At 41.3% G+C, this 18340-nt stretch overlaps 1 protein-coding gene across 6 annotated transcripts in view; it reads left to right on the forward strand.

Annotated features, from left to right (window-relative positions):
- Positions 1 to 18340, forward strand: part of LOC146567902 (ryanodine receptor 2-like) — a 327426-nt gene that overhangs the window by 188782 nt on the left and 120304 nt on the right. For all 6 annotated transcript variants that reach the window (XM_085283596.1, XM_085283600.1, XM_085283597.1 and 3 more), the window contains exons 57-69: positions 3020 to 3098; positions 3546 to 3635; positions 4658 to 4795; positions 4902 to 4979; positions 5111 to 5186; positions 8419 to 8542; positions 8771 to 8886; positions 11775 to 11839; positions 12571 to 12692; positions 12901 to 12950; positions 14778 to 14838; positions 15713 to 15951; positions 16025 to 16106. In XM_085283596.1, the coding sequence (XP_085139722.1) occupies positions 3020 to 3098; positions 3546 to 3635; positions 4658 to 4795; positions 4902 to 4979; positions 5111 to 5186; positions 8419 to 8542; positions 8771 to 8886; positions 11775 to 11839; positions 12571 to 12692; positions 12901 to 12950; positions 14778 to 14838; positions 15713 to 15951; positions 16025 to 16106 (1320 nt within the window). The remainder of the gene's footprint in view (positions 1 to 3019; positions 3099 to 3545; positions 3636 to 4657; positions 4796 to 4901; positions 4980 to 5110; positions 5187 to 8418; positions 8543 to 8770; positions 8887 to 11774; positions 11840 to 12570; positions 12693 to 12900; positions 12951 to 14777; positions 14839 to 15712; positions 15952 to 16024; positions 16107 to 18340) is intronic.

Here is an 18340-nt window from a genome sequence, read left to right on the forward strand (position 1 = left end):
CAATAATTACACAGTCGAAATCAACACAGATCACAGACAGCAGTTCACTGAGGTCATTAAAAAAAGTCTGTGCAGTATTTGGGAGGCCTGTAAACATTAATAGAATAGAATAGAATAGAATTCAACTTTATTGTCATTGCACATGCACAGGTACAGGGCAACGAAATGCAGTTTGCATCCATCCAGAAGTGCTTTAGTGATATAGATATATTACAATATATATTAGCAATAATATAGATATGTGAGTATATTACAGAAATGGGTCTATTATGGTATGTTATAATGTACACGGTATGAAGTATGTTGTGAATATTCTATAACTATAAGTATGTACAGGCTGTAGTGAGTACAAGCTATGTACAGGATATGAACAGGATATAAATATGAAAAACTATACAGAATATGAAATAAATAACTTTACAGAATCTGAGATATACAGCTATACAGAAATGGGAACTATGCAAGTTGTAAACAGTTGTAGGATTAAAGATTATCGAATGTACAGAATGATTATTTACACAGAGCTATACAGTAGTGCAGTTAAGATAAGTGAGATATAATTCCTACAGAGGCTATATAAAGTGCTAGTGGTTGTGAGTGGTGGTTCAGTCCATGTTATTATTGTGTGTTTGAGGGTACAGTTGTCCATTGTGGGTGTGTGTATGTTCAGTCCATGAGTTAACGTGGGTCAGATGTCAGGAGGCAGAGTTCAGGAGTCTGACAGCTGTGGGGAAGAAGCTGTTCCGGTACCTGGTGGTCTTAGTCCGGAGGCTCCTGTAGCGCCTCCCAGAGGGCAGGAGGGTGAAGAGTCCATGTGATGGGTGACTGGGGTCTTTGATGATTTTCCCAGCCCTTTTCAGACACCGCTTCCTGTAGATGTCTTTTATGGCAGGAAGTGGTGCTCCGGCGATGCGCTGGGCAGTTTTCACGACCCTCTGCAACGCCTTCCGGTCCGAGGCAGAGCAGTTCCCGTACCAGACTGTTATACAGTTGGTCAGGATGCTCTCGATGGTGCAGCGATAGAAGTTCACCAGGATGTCTGAGGACAGGTGGTTCTTCCTCAGAGTCCTCAAGAAGAAGAGGCGCTGGTGAGCCTTCTTGACCAGCTTGGAGCAGTTGGTTGTCCAGGTGAGATCCTCGGAGATGTGGACTCCCAGGAACTTGAAGCTGCTCACACGCTCCACAGCCGTCCCCTTAATGTGGATGGGTGGATGTGGGTCAGCATTCCTCCTGTAGTCCACGATGAGCTCCTTGGTCTTCTCGGTGTTAAGCAGCAGGTTGTTTCTGTCGCACCACTCAGCCAGACGATCCACCTCCTCCCTGTAGGCGGCCTCATCGTTGTCACTGATGAGGCCAATCACCGTGGTGTCATCTGCAAACTTAATGATGGTGTTGGAACCATCAGCAGGTCTGCAGTCGTGGGTGAAGAGGGAGTAGAGGAAAGGGCTCATCACACAGCCTTGTGGTACACCGGTGTTCATCGTGATTGTAGATGAGCAGCGGTTATCCAGCCGGACATGTTGGGGGCGGTTGGTCAGGAAGTCCAGTAACCATTTGCAGATGAGGGAACTGATACCCAGGTCTGTCAGTTTCCTGATGAGTTGTGAGGGGTGGATTGTATTGAATGCTGAACTGAAGTCTATAAACAGCATTCTGGCGTAGGTGTTGTTGATGTCCAGGTGTGAGAGGACAGAGTGCAGTGCGATGGAGACTGCATCCTCTGTGCTCCTGTTCTGGCGGTATGCGAATTGGTGGGGGTCCAGGGTGGGGGGGAGACAGGATTTGAAGTGTGCTAGGACCAGTCGCTCTAAGCACTTAGTGATGATGGGGGTGAGTGCTACTGGGCGGTAATCATTAAGAAACACAACTTTGGATGGGGCCTTCAGCTGTAAAGCCACATATTCAAAAGACTGAAAACTTCCAGGAGATAGCTGCTTACATTGAAATGATTCATTAAATAAGACAGCAACCCCTCCTCCTCTCCTGCTCACCCTGACCTCACTGATAAAACTGTAGTTAGGAGGGGTCGTCTCGATGAGAACAGCTCCACTGTTACTTTGGTCCAACCAAGTTTCAGTTAAAAACATAAAATCAAGGCTGTGCTCAGTGATTAAATCATTAATTAAAAATGTTTTCCCAGCTAGAGATCTAATGTTTAATAAAGCCAACTTAAGTGTTTTAGAGGTATTACTTGTCCCCTCGTGTTTGGGAGCAGTCTGTGGCACACAAGGTATGTTTACTATGTTTAAAGCTCTTTTAGAGTGCAGCTCTCTGTGTTTTGACCAGGCCACATGTCTCCTGTCACCTAAAAGTACAGAAATTTTAAAACCTTCTAGTAAACAGGGTCCCAGCTTCTCCTGGGAAAAGTCATCACTGCCATAATCCTCACAGCCCGGACCCTCCACACATCACGCATCAGACTGCGGAGACAGGGCATGAAGAGGAACTAAGGGGGGCGAGGCTGGGCAATGTGACTTCGATTGCTCTGTTGAGGGTGGGGCTCGATGGCGAACCTTTGGCCGCTCTGGTGGGGGGTTTATGGGGGACAAAAAGGGATTGGGACGGGGGGTAGATCTGAGCCCAGCATTGACCCGCTCCATCATCTCCTCATCTCCACCTTAATAGCTCCAAATCAAAGTAGTGGCCTTAATGTGCTTCATATTATAAAGCAGTGTCCTAGGCAGTGTTATGGTACGTGTATGGACTGGTCTCAGCTGGCTCACTGGTGCTAACCGATAGTTAAGTGATAGTGTAGCGTTGACTGCTGAGAGATAAATTCCTAAGTGTACAGTCTGGCGATTAACACATTTGAAATAATAAAAAAAGTTATGAGCATAACTGTATATTTATTTGTATTTATATTTCAGTCTTTGATGCAGGACTCCATAATGCTCCACTGGAGTGCCTTCAGTCATTTCCTGGCACTGGACACTGACACAAATCCAGATGCAGATTTCTATTTTCTCATCTCTGTATTTCTGTTTCTAATGCAGTGGTTTGTTTTTTCTCGCTTTGACAGTGTGACTGTTCCAGAGAAACTGGATTGTTTTATAACCAGATATGCGGAGCACATCCATGAGAAGTGGTGTATAGAAAAGGTATGTATGATTTTTATTCTTGTTCTGTGTTTCCTGATCATACTGTTTTTCCCCTCACCATGACGACAAAAACAGTGTGGTACATCAACAGTCTTTCACAGTCACTGATAACAAATGCACCCAATGATTACACATAGAAGAACACACCCCACAGCTATAATATATAAAACATTCTGTTACATATGTATGCTGTTTGGCAAACTTTATGGTATACTATACTTTAAGCCAATGATTGACATAAATGTCAATATACCAGCTTATTCTGCTGATACTTTTTTAGAGAAAGAAATATTTCTTGTAAACTTTGAATAACATTGAGGGGAAAATGTTTGTGTGCTTTTTAAAAATTTCGTAGTGTTTCTTGTTGTCATCACGAAATGTAGCAAAATAGAACTGCTTTTGGTTGCTGTAAAATCTGATCTGTAAATGTGAACTTATATTCTGTAGTTTTCCAATGGCTGGTCATATGGAGACCAGATGTGTGAAATCAGCAAGAGCCATCCACTCCTGAAACCATACAAAAGCCTGTCTGAAAAGGTAGTCTGCATGCAGACATCTTTCTGTGGAAGTTGGGAGCTTTCTATATTTTACAAAAGATTTGTATAGTTTGTGTGAGTGCTACATTTGGGTCAGTGATAGCTTAGTAATGATGAAAAACAGCATGGCATGAATCTGTATTGAATCACAGGTAGCTCTCCTGGCTGGACAGCTACCTGTGTTTACAGTTTGCTGAAATACTACACCAAACTCATACCTGAAAACTGAATGAGTCAGTTTTTACTCCTTAGCAGTAAAAGGCTGATGGGGTGTTGTCGTCACCCTGGTGGCTGAGCGTGAACACCTACGTTTGTGAATGCAGTAACTCAGAAACGTAGGAGCCTCTAATTGATACCACAGGTAAAGATGTGAGATGAGTTTGAATCTCACTGACCTCACGGTCAGAGGTTAAGTTTTCTGAAATTGATACTACAGGTGCATTTACTAAAAATGTCAGAGGAGATAAAATCTCAGTGACCTCGACCTCAAGGTCAAAGTGAGTTTTCTGAAATTGTTGTGAATGAGGTGATGTAGGATTTTGAAATGATACCATCGGTATATCTGCTAAAAGGCTGAGGGGTGCCACTTTTCTCTTCTCCTTCTTTTAGATAAACTTTAGATATTTATTTACATACACTTCATCTCCATTGTGTTATATAATATTTGTTGCAAAAGAGAAACGTATCAGTTTTATTATTTAATAATTACAGCGGCTTGCAAAAGTATTCAGCCCCTTGAACTTTTCCACATTTTGTCACAATTCCAGGTGAAAGACCAACACAGGGTGGTGCACACGTGAGAAGTGGAACGAAAAACAAACATGATTCCAAACATTTGTTACAAATAAATAACTGCAAAGTAATCAAATGAGATTTACTAATTGAATGAATGGAAATGTATCAGCTGATGTGGGCACAGACATGTGAGCAAATGATCCTGCAGAAGATCATGTGTTGGTGTGTCTGAGTTCATGCTTTGTTCGGGTTTTGCAGTACATCTGAAAGCAAACTGTGACTTTGCAGGATAAAGAGACATACTGCTGGCCCATCAGAGAGTCTCTGAAGACCATGCTTTCATGGGGTTGGAGCATTGACAGGATCAGAGAGGGAGACTCTGTCAACCTTCACAACAAGCCCAGAAGGATATCACAGGCCAGTCAGGTGTATATGAACACCACCCACTCTTACATTTGTTCCCGAGGTACTCATTATGGATCAAAGGGAAAGGTGACATCATATATAATGCTGTGTGTTCAATCTCCAACAGCTTTCTTTTGAAGGAGCTTCAGCTTTCAGTCCAAGACCCACTGATATGAGTAATGTGACATTGTCCAGAGACTTGCAGGTAAATTATTCACAAGAACACAATGCATGCAAAGCCAGATTACTCATGGGAGCTGATAATGCAGATTGATTGATGGATGAATTGATCAGTGCAGTGTAAAAGAGTCACATGTCAAACATTTACTTCTCCAGTCAATGGCAGAGCTGCTTGCAGAGAATTATCATAATATCTGGTCCAGGAAAAAGAAACTGGAGCTGGAAGCCAGAGGTAAATCTTACACAGCAAACACACACACAGGGTGTTCCTTGTTTCTCTGCCATCACAAACAGATAACACAGAAAGCTTGACTTCTTTTTTATGCATAGCCTGTAAAAATAAAACAGATGGAATTCTGCGAAGTGCTGTTTAGAAGATCAATACCATTTCCCCACACCTCTGCTTTACAGTTGCTGTTATAGCAACTTTACCCAACCCTTTGATTTTTGTTGCATATTAACTGAAGTGCCGTACAGTCATTTTGGCATGGCAGTTTCTCTGTTAGAAGCTTGTCCATTTTGGTGTTTTGTTATTAATTATTTTATTTTTTGCTTTTAAATTAAACACAGCATGCTTGTACAGATTCAACTGAGGACATTTACTACATTTAGCATTTGTGAACTTATAAGCATGAAAAAAGAAAAAGAAGGAGAAAAAAAGAAGAAGAAAAGATTATAACAATATTAACTAAATAAAGAGTAAAATAAAATAAGAAAATTCACGCGGAGTGTGAGGCATGAATTATGATCAGTTAATTTTTAAGAATTCTAGAAATGGCTGCCAAATCGTACAGTTTCCCCTCTCTATCAAATCTTATCTGCTCCACCCGGGCCACAGACACCATCTCATTAAGCCACCTGTTAAAAGACGGGGCCGAAGAAGACCGCCACTGTAAAAGATTAAGTTTCTTTGCAGCCAGCACACCCACTGTAATTAAGGAAAAAGATTCGATTGATGCAAATGATCCAAGTATAGCCAGTGTACCATCAAGTGGTACTTTTTTCCCAAATTGGTTTGAAAACCACGTAAAAATCTGGCTCCAAAAAGCTTTCAAGACAGGGCAATGCCGAAATAGATGTGCAAGGGAACCTTCACCGATATTACATCTGTCACATAAGGGGGATACAGAATTATAGATCCGGTTAAGTTTAAGTTTAGAAAAGTGTAATCTGTGAATGACTTTAAACTGGATTACTTTATATCTGGCGTTTACTGAGCCTTTCTGAATGTTGGACAAACAGTTTGACCGTTGGTCCTCAGACAGGAACACCGAGGTCTCCAGCCCGTGTATTCTTAATTCCATCAGAATCAGCTGGGATTGTAAAGCACTTCACAAACTGAGATATCAGATGTTTAAAATCTGCTTTCCGAATTATATCAGTAAGACTTAGTGGCTTCAGTGGAAAGTCTGAAAAGTTTCGTTGAACAAAATTCCTTATTTGAAGATAACGAAAAAAATATGATTGAGGTAACTGAAACTTCTGTTGAAGTTGAAGGAAAGACATGAATCTGTCATCTATATATATGAGTCCTCAATGCATTTCAGTCCCTTTCCCCCCCATTCTAAAAACACCCTCTCCATTTTACCTGGTTTAAACACGTAGTTATGTATTATTGGTATTCTTACTGAGAAGTCCGGTAGTTTAAGAGATTTCCTAATTTGACTTAATATCTTTAAGGAGTGTTTAACAACAAAATTACGACTGATCGAATTAATAGAAGAACCCGTGTTAGAAAACAATAAGCCCGGTAATGAGGCTTCAGATACTGTTGCTGCCTCTGCCTGGAGCCAGACAGGAAGCTTATAACAATAATCAGTAGGCGAACCCCACTGCCAGTGCAATAGAGCTCTTGAATTTGCTGCCCAGTAATAATGTCTAAACACAGGGAGACCCAACCCCCCACTGGAAGTATTTTTTTGAAGATGAGCCTTGGATATCTGAGGGGGTTTTCCTGCCCAGATGAAAGAAAGAATCAATGAATCAAGCTGCTTAAAACATTTAAGTGGCAAATAAATATGAGGGTTTTGAAAAAGATATAAAAATCGTGGCAAAGACACCATTCTAACTGAATTTATTCGACCAATCAGAGACAGAGGAAGCAGTTTCCATTTTCTAATATCGTCTTTGAGCTTGTCCAGCATTTCCAAGAAATTCGATTTATAGAGGAGTTTGGGATTTTTAGAGATCTTAAGGCCAAGGTAGGTAAAAGATGTAGTCACTAATTTGAATGGGAGAGAGCTGAGAAACTTTGGGCATAGATTATCTGTTATTGGCATAAATTCAGATTTGTCCCAATTGATCATATATCCTGATAATTTCACAAAGTGTTTAATGCAATTTAAAAGATTAGGGGATGAAATTTCTGGTTCGGAAAGGCAGATGAGTAAATCATCTGCATACATATTAACAAGACTTTCAACATTCCCAAATTTAACTCCCTGTATACCAGGGTGGTTTCTTATGTTAATGGCAAAGGGCTCCAGAGCTATATCAAAAAGAAGTGGTGAGAGGGGATCCCCCTGTCTCACTCCACGTTAATTGAAAGGGGGAGGATTTATCTGCGTTGGTGAGAATGCAGGACACAGATAAATCATTTCAATCAATCCCTAAAATATTCCCCAAAACCAAATTGTTTTAGAGTCTCAAATATATAAGACCGTTCAATCTGATCAAACGCTTTTTGAGCATCCAGAGAAAGTACTGCTGTTTTAGCCTCTTTTCCATAACCTGAGTAAATTGTATTTAATAATAAATGGACATTATTAAATGACCATCTACCAGGAGTAAATCCTGTTTGATTAGGATGTATAATTGTTGAAACATGTTTGCTCAATCTTGTAGCTGAGGCTTTGGTTGATTTTGTGATCACAATTTAAAAGAGCAACGGGTCTATAATGTGCTGGGTCACCTTCCTCCTCTCCAGTTTTGTGAAGCAAACAAATATTTGCCTCGTAAAGTGAAGTTGGTAACCTTTTATTTTTAACAGAGTCATTTATCATCCTGAGCATGAGAGGAGTCATTTTATTTTGGAAGGCTTTATAGAATTCATTACCGAATCCATCCGGGGCAGCTGTCTTTCCAAGTGGTAAGGCTTGGATTGTTCCTAAAAGATGGTTTTCGGAGACAGGGGAATCAATTTCATCTCTCAGGGCTTCATCTAATTGGGGAATAGATAATTGATCGAAGAAGTTGCTAAAATCACTTTGAGAGGGTTTAATTTTACTAGAATACAGATCTTTATAGAATTTGGTAAAACAAGTATTAATTTCCTTTGGATTGGTACTTACTTTACCGGATTTTATTATCACTTTTTGAATTGCATTTTGGTGTTTTGAATAGATGAAAATTCGATCTCAAAGTTGTGATGGACCACCAGTAACCTGGTAGATGTTAAGATGTCACATAGTTAAGTGCTGCCACAGTCTGTTATCTTTCTTCTCTGCCCTGCTGCTCTGTTCCAGGTGGAGGAAACCACCCACTGCTGGTTCCTTACGACACACTGACTGCCAAAGAAAAATCCAAAGACAGAGAAAAAGCACAAGATATCCTTAAGTTCCTCCAAATCAATGGTTACATTGTGTCCAGGTTGGTCCAACTATATTTGAAACAGTTTGTCTTTGGCGTTTGTTTTGAGATTAGAAGATCAATTTCATAAAAGTTCAATTTTTCTAAAACGTCTAACTCAGAAAATACAACATTAGTGTGTGTAGCACAGCGCTGGAGTGTGAATTTGATTTAACTTAGCAAAAGCAGTGTACAACACAAGTTGTAGAAATGCAAATAAAAGGAGAACATCCTTTGTGCTGATTCCAGAGGTGTGCAGTCACAGGAGCTGGACACTCCTGCCATAGAGAAACGATTTGCCTACACCTTTCTCCAGCAGATCATCACCTACGTGGACCAGGCACACCAACACATGATGGAGTTTGGTAAGAATCTTCTCATGCCTGTAAGAGCCACTTGTTTACATCACCAACCTGGTTGTTGTGCATGATACAACAACCATGATACTTTTGCCTCATTTGGTGAAACAAGTTTGTCGTCTTCTTTTAGCAGGAACGTTTTTTGTTTTTTCCATATTTTGCTAAGTACAATGCTTTGAGGAAGGTTGTGGAAGTAGCTCTCTCTTTAGATACTAAATTGTCACTGGAGGCTAAAACAGTCTTGGGGTCTTGCTCTGAGACATTCCCAGATTTTTCTCTTTTGTTTTTCACACTAGGAAACGTGAAGGCATGGTGTTGTTATAGCACTGATATAGCAATATGACACTTTTTTATTTGGAGTTTTCACCTGGTTAGATGCAGGGCTGGGTTTTGTATGCAGACAGAGTTGCAACCTGTTTGTAAGGTAGTAAGTAATCTATAAGACAGTGGACCCGCAGGGCAGGGATAGCTCAGTAGGTAGAGTGGTTGCCCCATGATCGGAAGGTCGGGGGTTCGATTCCCCTTAACAGCTACCCTGAGGTACCCCTGAGCAAGGTACCATCCCTACACACTGCTCCCCGGGCGCCCAATGGCTGCCCACTGCTTCACTGAGTGAATGGGTTAAATGCAGAGAGCGATTTCCCCACGGGGCTCAATAAAGTACAATAAAGTACATGACAAGACGGTGGTATGCTGAAAATTTCTCTACATTTTTCCTCCCTGTCCAGGATGTTACATCCTCATCACTGAAAGAGTGTCCACTGGCCTGTAGGTGTAAATAGGCTGCAGAGTCCTGGCCTGACGAGGTGGCTCTGCTGTGTTGTGCCATCCACTTATCCAGAGGTTGTTTTGTTTCCCCGGCAATCCTCCTGCACTTAACAGCGTACACTATATTACTCTGTTTGTGTCGGGGGACCCGATCCCTGGGGTGGAACAATTTTTGGTGCAGCGTCTTTTGGGATTTAAAAGCCACAGAAAGTCTGTGTTTAGAAAAACTGCATCTCAGCTGTTCCGATACTCCTGACATCTGAGGACTCACTAAAGGTTTTCGTCTCAGGCAGCCGTTGTCCTTCTCTCCTGGATCAACTGGAGCAAGTTCTTTCCCAGTTGGGATAACCACATTTTCTTGATGTGATGTTGTTCTGCTTCCCTGGCTGCTGTGTCAGTGGGGATGATGTTCGCTCTGTGTGGTAGTTTCCTGATGACGCCCAGTTTGTGCTCCAGTGGATGATGAGAGTCAAACCTTAGATACTGATCCGTATGCGTAGGTTTACGGTACACATCAGCTTTCAGATGTCCCCCGTTACTGATGGAAATCTCACAGTCTAAGAAGGCTAACCTGCCACTTTTCATATCCTCCCTCGTGAACTTGAGTGGACTGTGGTACGTCCTGAGATTTGATTTTCATCCAGATTTGTCATCCACAGACCTGAACCAATGACTTGGTGGTGTTCCAGGGTAGGATAGCAAATCCCTCTTTTCCACATCTTCCATATAAAAGTTGGTCACAATGGGTGAAACAGGGGAACCCATGGCACACCCATGTTTCTGCCTGTAGTACTGACACTTGCATATAAAATGGGTGGAATTAATACACAGTTCCAAAAGCAAACATACTTGGTTGGTGCTGAGAGTGACCCTGTTGCTGAGGTTGGGGTCAATCTCTTACAAACTACCTCCACTGCTTCAGTGGCTGGAACACAACTAAAGAGAGACGTAACCTTATATGAGACCATTGGTTTATCTGCCCAAACCAGTGTTCCTCCAGGGAGGTCAAGGAGGCCATTCACAAAAAGGAAAGACCGTCTCTGAATCCAGGAGGAAGCCTAAGGGTACATCTTTCACCATCTTAGAATACTGTGATTGCAGCCATTCTCCAACTCTCTGTGAATGGTACTCATGGCCATTGATCATTTGCATATTAATGACCATGAAACTGACCTCACAACCCATTGTTAGTCAGTGGTGCTAGTGTCAGTCATTATGCATATCTACTGTTTAAAAGGTTGGGAAACCTGCAGTAAGTTGAACCTGACGACGTCACTTGGATGAAATGTTTCTCCCTCTGAAAACCTCCAGATGAACAAAATCAACTTTACATGGATGACTGCACATGCATCAGTACACTGTGTGGTGTAGTTTCTCAAGCTGTTGTCACAGTCACAGTCAAGCTGGGGATGTTTGTCAGATGTGTGGGGATCAGATCTTCAGAGTTCACTTGGAGGGAAGAATGGTAGAAAGGCAAAATCACAGAAGGTAGTGAGGGTGTGTGGATGAGGCACCACTGGACTGGGAACTAAACCTGCTGAACCAGTTGAAGAAATTGGTTTAGTGTTCATTTCTGAATTTAATTCATAACATGATTATGGAATTCTCAGATTTCTCTTATGTCCTGTTACCTGACTGTTCATTGGACTCCTTATGCGACCCAGTGGTAAAAAGTCTAGAAACACCTCTGTGTGGCTCAGAGGTAGAGTGGCTTGTCTACTTCTCTCCTCCAGTTCTTATTAAGTGTCCCTGAACATAATACTGAACCCCAAATCCACCCATCAGTTTGCATGTGTGTGCTACAGAAAAGGGTTAAAGTATAGTGAGGATAGCACTTAATGAATGTGTTCATGTGTAAGTAAAGTAAACTTAAATACCAGTCGAGTCCTGTTAGTCCCTCGGATTTCAAGCTCGTGGCTACACAGCTGTGGCGGCTCGCACAGTAGAGTTTAGCCTTTTTCTGTGGCTCAGAGGAATTTCAAATACTATGCAAGATAATGCAAATGTAAAAAAAAAGAAAAGAAAAATATTATTATTTAGTGAACTGTTTGCATAAAAAAAAAGTTTTTATATTTTCCACACCTTAAATTCATCAGCCCATACTCACTGTATTCTGTCTGCTGTAGATGTGGGAACACGACCAAAGGGAGAGAAGATTCCTCATGAGCAGCAGATCAAGTTCTTTGGAAAGGTGATGAAATCTTTTTTGACTAGACACTTATTTTTCTTGTTTTGTTTTATTAAGTTTATATATCAGATTTAGTTTTTTGTAATCAGCAACAGAATTCAAAATTAAGTTATCAGGTTGACTAAAACTGCAAATAATTATGATCTCTTCTTCCAAATTGACACAGAGCAGAATAAGCATTTGACTGACTCAAAGCAAAATGTGTAAATTTCAGGCTTTTCCTGGTTTGTGCCTGTTCAAAATCCTCTGTAATGGTTAGCTAAAGAGGCACAGTGACAGCACAGTGAAGGCATGGACACAGTTTTTGATGATGTGACGTTGTATCAGTAGCGCAGAATTTTAGGGGATGAGCAATGAACATAAAAATCATTAGTTACTAAATTTGTGGCAGGTAATTTACTGAAAAGTGTGCTAATAATTAACTCAAAAAAAGAATAACGATGGGCGGTGAGGGATGAGGAAGTGTGAATAGTGTTGCGGTTTGTGGGGGGGCTGGCGACGGCTGTCGGGCCGGGCATGAAAATGAGAACAGCAGGAGAAGGGGTTTTTTATAGCCTGAGGCCAGAGGGGGCGTGAAGGAGGAGTGGTCCCGCTCCTGAAATTCAGAGGATATCTCCACTTAGTTTGGCACCTGATAATGCTCAAAGTGTTCCGTGTATAGAAAGTTATGTATTTTATTAAAACTGAAAATCAATATGATTGACAAGCTCTGAGGCTTCATGTCTCACTCCTAGGTCGTCCTGCCGTTGGTGGATCAGTACTTTAAAAACCACAGGCTGTACTTCTTGTCCACGGCCATCCATCCCATCAGCAGTGGTGGCCATGCCTCTAACAAGGAGAAGGAAATGGTGACCAGGTGAGCATGGCCAGCATTACAACAACAGTAAAAAGTCAGGCATATTGTTGAAAGGAATAAAACATGAGAATGTCTTATTGCCTAAATATTGAATGTCTGGTCCTATGGGCTCTTTCCTCTGTGTTCCTCTCATTTGATTGCCTCACACTTTTGTCTTCCTCTTCTTCCATTCTGCCTCTTCTTCTCATCTTCCATTAAATCTTTTCAGTCTTTTCTGCAAACTGGGAGTTCTTGTCAGACATAGGATATCCTTGTTTGGTAAGGACAGTGTAAACATTCGAGTTAACTCCCTAAAGATAAAATATTTGATTTTTAAGCCAATTTTCTTAAAAGATGGAAAACTGCAACTGTGTTCATTAGCTTGCTGTCTGTTTCCCTGTTTTTGATGGCACGTTGTGGTTTATCCTGGCATGTTACCAACACATTTCGACTTTTTGAACAGTGGAAACATTTGCAAGAGTTTATTTTCACTATGCAGCCTTGTGAAAAACTAAGTACACCCCATGATTCAGTTAACTGGAAAAACACCTTTAGCAGCATTGCTGTAGTTTTGGTTTTCTATGTGAGTTTTTCAGTCTCTCATGTTGTTGTGAAAGAGTTCTGGCCCAGTCTCCTTTACAATGTTGTGTCAATTCTTTAAGATTTGCAGGTATTTCTTCATGAATAGCTGTCTCAAGATCTTGCCACAGGGTTTCAATTGGGTTCATGTTTGGCACCTTGATTGTTTTCTTTTCAGCAATTCTGTTGTATTTGTGGGCCAAGCTTTAGCAGTCAGACCAAAGGCTTCACATATGAGTCCAGAATACTTAGATATGCAGAGAGGTTCATTGTCAGTTCAGTGACTGCGAGGTGCCCAGCTCCTGTGGCTGCAATACAAGCCCATCACCAATCCCAGAAGTCTCGTGACATCTTTGCTCTTTGTATTCTTTGTTCAGATTGAACTTTACCTAAACCTAAAACATGTTGTCACGGTCTTTTTAAAGAGAGGAGGCTTACTCCTTGTTCAATCTATTTCTAACTGTGCTGTCATGAAAGGTAATATTTAACATGCTAACTGAGACGATCAGTCTTCAGTCTGAGCTGTAGCTTTCCTCTGAGCATTGTTACAGTCTGACTTTAAGGTGCATTTTCTGGCATGCCCAGTCCTGGGAAGATTATGGCCTGATGTTAACACATCAGTGATCCAGATGAGCAAACTGCAAAAAAAGGGTCACATTTGCTAATTGGCAATAATTGAAGTGCATCTGGCTGCTACTTACCCTGTTAATTCCTGTTGAATTATTACTTGTGTACTCAGTTTTATACAGGACTGCATGGAGTCCTATGGAAACTTTTTCTGACTGACTGTATTTTGATACATGGCACTTCTACTGCAGTTTACTTTTAAACTGCAGTACATTCCTCCTGTCCTATCAGACGGGAGCTTCATAAGCTAACTTGTAATTGGTGCAGGTGTCTGCAGGGATGTCACGATACCAGAAGGTTTGAGCCTGTATACTTTAATATATGATAAATATGATACCACTCACACATACAGTGACAGACTGAACAGACTTTTCTTTCCTCCAATGAAAAATACCAATACTATCTAGTTTTTCTACCAGTGACTTGGTAGCAAAGTATGAGTTGTCGTGGCATCCCTAAGTGTGTGTGCATGCATGGTATTGTGGGTGTATAAATCCTCATCACTGTGTCCTCACAGGAAAAAGATGTTCCATTTCTTCAGACTCAAAAATGGGCACTTTAGAAACATATTGTCAAAAATGAAAGATAATTATTAGGTGCACGTAAAGCAAAAGCTGTTAGAATATCAATTATGCTGATATTTAATGGCTTTTGCTATCAGCCACTGATGACAGGGTAAAAGTAGCAAGTGTAACATTTCCACTTAACATAAACTTTATTTTATAATTGTTTATTTATTGTTTTTCCAAGGAACATCATTTTCCTCAACATAACATAACAGTTGTTGTGTAAGTGTGGTTTTGTGCTAAAAATTTCACATCCAAGACAGATACTGTGTGAAGCCTTTGCGCTCCATGATGTGAGTTTGCAGTTTCACAGCTAATTCTCTCTGCTCACCAGGGAACAATGCCACTTCCATTGTCAACTGTCTGCAGATACTGGGACAAAGCCTGGATGCCAGGTAAAAACGTGACCAGTTGTGACCTCATAATGATGAATAACGGGAATGCTTTCAGCTTTCTATGGAAAAACATAAATGAATAAAGCAAAAGAACAAATACAGAAAAATTAACATGAATCAACGCAGATTTTCAAAAATAAGTACCACAGAGAAAAGGAATCAGTGACTTTAACCCAAAGCAGTATGAACTAGTGTGGTAGTTGTTCATATAAGCTGCAATATTAGCTGTCAAGAGATAGCAGTCCTCTTTTAAACAGTGGTAAAGTCTGGGTTTGAAGGGCAGAGACGTAATAACAAACTAGTGTATCAGCCAGGAGACCAAAGTTTAGTTAACAGGTGTGGGACAGAAATCCGAGTCAATGAATGCCATAAAATACAAACTCTTGCATAAGTAAGCCTAGACTACAAAGTTTAGTTCTCAATGCAAGTGATAAAACCCATAATTTCAAATTATAGCTGGCTGAAATAACAAGATTAAAAAGAATCTAAGAAAACAGCACAGTATAGCTATAAGACAGGTTTGATGGATGTGTTTCTGTCTGGAAACATCATGAAAACTCAGACTGATAAAGGATAATCATTATGTGCGGCTATAACAGTGAATTCTTACCTCAGATAATTATGTGTTTCATTGTTTTGTACTTTTAGAAGCAAAGTTTAACGAGGCCTCTCACAAAAATAATCGTCAACACCATTTAGTTGGAAACTCAGTAAAATCCTGACAGCGTTGAATAAATAATATTTACTAGCAAATACTGGTAAAATTGCCCCGTAGTTATCAGACTGGTTGAATGTGCCCATATTTTCTCAAAGTGCTTTTTTCGTGTTTGATAAAAGAACATCTCTTGTCAAGATATTAATGTAACTCTATCAGGACAGTGATGAAGACGGGCCTGGAGTCAGTGAAGGCAGCTTTACGGTCATACTTCGACAGCGCAGCGAAGGATCTGGAGAAGACTCAGGAGAACCTGAAGCTCGGCCAGTTCACTCACAGCAGGGACCAACCACGAGGAGCGACTCAGATCATCAACTACACCACCTTCGCCCTGCTCCCCGTCCTCTCCTCACTGTTTGAACACATCGGACAGAACATGTTTGGAGAAGACCTCATTTGTAAGTGAAAACTTCACGTTTCATCTGGACGATGATGTCAGTTTGCCTACAGATTTTGTCTCTCTTGCCTCAGTGGGTGATGTCCAGGTTTCCTGCTACAGAATCCTTAACAGCCTCTTCCTTCTGGGAACCAACAAAAGTATCTATGTTGAGAGGTAGGAAACATCCATGGTCCACATGTGATAGATTTAGTAAAAATATGTTTCACGTCGCATGCAGTAGAGTTCAGAAGAATGAGACCACACTGAGAATCTGTCCTGGTTTCATGTAAACCTGGAAATGATCAAATATGCTTGATTCAGGAATATTCAAAAAGAGAATTATTATGTAAATGAAGAAGAAATACAGTACTATGAAAGTCTTGAGCACTTTTCTGTTGTTTTTATTTTATTTATATTCCTATTATTTAGAGATTGATTGAAACAAGCAAACATAAATACAGTATGTAAGGTAAAAACAAGTGCTCAGCACTTTTCCATGGTTGATGAACGGATTGTTTCCCTGCACCTTCAGGTTGAGATATGGGTTGTAGGATGTAGGATTGGTGGCTGTATGTCTTGGACACTCAGGTGGAGATAAGAGCAGATCTGTCAGCTGATACCACCAGGTGCTGAATTGGATATGGTGGTGGGGGATTAAGTTGGAGAGGCCTGGCGTGCCCAAACGGATAAGGAGCATGCACTGGGAATGTATGGCAGAGGCCCCGTTTTGTGACATCTTCAACTTTTATGTCCGGCAGAACTTCAACAGCATCCTGAGGGTGGTTGGGATGTTAAGGTTCCACACTTCCATTGCTGAGGCAGATTTATGGTGCTGCTAATAATAAATATAAAAACCTATTAAATAAATAAATGACCTATTAAGTAATAATGGCTGAGGCAATAAGTCAATTCAAAATGCAGAATGTAGACTGTATATTCGGAGGTGTGGCAGTTTGGCACAGTTCATCAGACTCATATCATCTGGAAAAACTCATCTTCAGACTGGTGGATCTCGCCCCAGATGCTGCGCAGCCTCCAGCTTGAAGGGAGGGCGAAAAAAAGTCCATGCGTAGGATGGGCGGAGTACGGTGTCTCATGATGCTAGTTGCTCTGTCGTTGCATCTGCTGGTGTAAATGTCTCAGTGGGATGGTACATCCAATAGCCCTGCGTGCAGTCTTAACCGCTCACTGCGGTGTCTGCTTCTCTTCTCTATGGTGCAGCTGCAGGGCCAGACAGTAATCCAGGCAGTCATTGTGCTCTCCACCACACACCTGTAGACAGAACTGGGGATGGTGGAGTTCAGCCCCGCTCCCTTCAGCTTCCTCAGAAAATACAGGCATTTATGAGCCTTTTTAATAAAGCTGAGAGTGTTATCACACCACTCCTGTACTGGCTTCTCTTAAATTAAATCCAGTTGTTAAATCCAAAATCAAATTTAAAGTCCTCCTCATCACATACAAGGTCTTGAATAATCAGGCACCGTCATATTTTAAAGGCCTCATAATACAGTATCATCCCAATAGAACTAGAACTCTCAGACTGCAGGCTCACTTGTTGTTCCTAGAGTATTTAAAAGTAGAATGGGAGGCAGAGGGTTCAGGTTTCGGGCCCCTCTTCGGTAGAACCAGCTCTCAGACACCATCTCTACAGTGTGTCATGCAGACATTGTTCTCCTTTTAGAAATCCCTAAAGGGAAATATCTAACAAGGGAAACCTGCAGTCAGAAGTGACTGAAGAAGTCACTTGGATAAGTGACGAAACATTTCTCCCACTGAAAACGTGCAGATGAGCAGAATCAACTTTTTGGGATTTCCTTACCTTGATGATTGAGCATGCATCAACACATCACTTTTCAACAGAACATTGCTGGCTAAGCAGCATTAAGATACATGGAAAAGAACAAGTCATAAGTCATAATGGTATTCTGATCAGATCATGGCTGGACTGATGAAAGCCATCCATAGTTGAGCTTGACTCCATCCTCAACCCGAAAAGGCCCCACAAGCTCATCTTTGATGATACCAGCCCAAACCAGTACTCCACCTCCACCTTGCTGGCGTCTGAGTGGGACTGGAGCTCTCTGCCCTTTACCAATCCAGCCACGGGCCCATCCATCTGGCCCATCAAGACTCACTCTCATTTCATCAGTCCATAAAACCTTAGAAAAACCAGTCTTGAGATATTTCTTGGCCCAGTCTTGACGTTTCAGCTTGTGTGTCTTGTTCAGTGGTGGTCGTCTTTCAGCCTTTCTTACCTTGGCCATGTCTCTGAGTATTGCACACCTTGTGCTTTTGGGCACTCCAGTGATGTTGCAGCTCTGAAATATGGCCAAACTGGTGGCAAGTGGCATCTTGGCAGCTGCACGCTTGACTTTTCTCAGTTCATGGGCAGTTATTTTGTGCCTTGG

Source organism: Mchenga conophoros, linkage group LG8 (genome assembly GCF_057382185.1).
Source record: "Mchenga conophoros isolate Kocher_MC1m ecotype Shallow Benthic linkage group LG8, M_conophoros_male_GT1.1, whole genome shotgun sequence".
Taxonomy (NCBI): Eukaryota; Metazoa; Chordata; class Actinopteri; order Cichliformes; family Cichlidae; genus Mchenga; species Mchenga conophoros.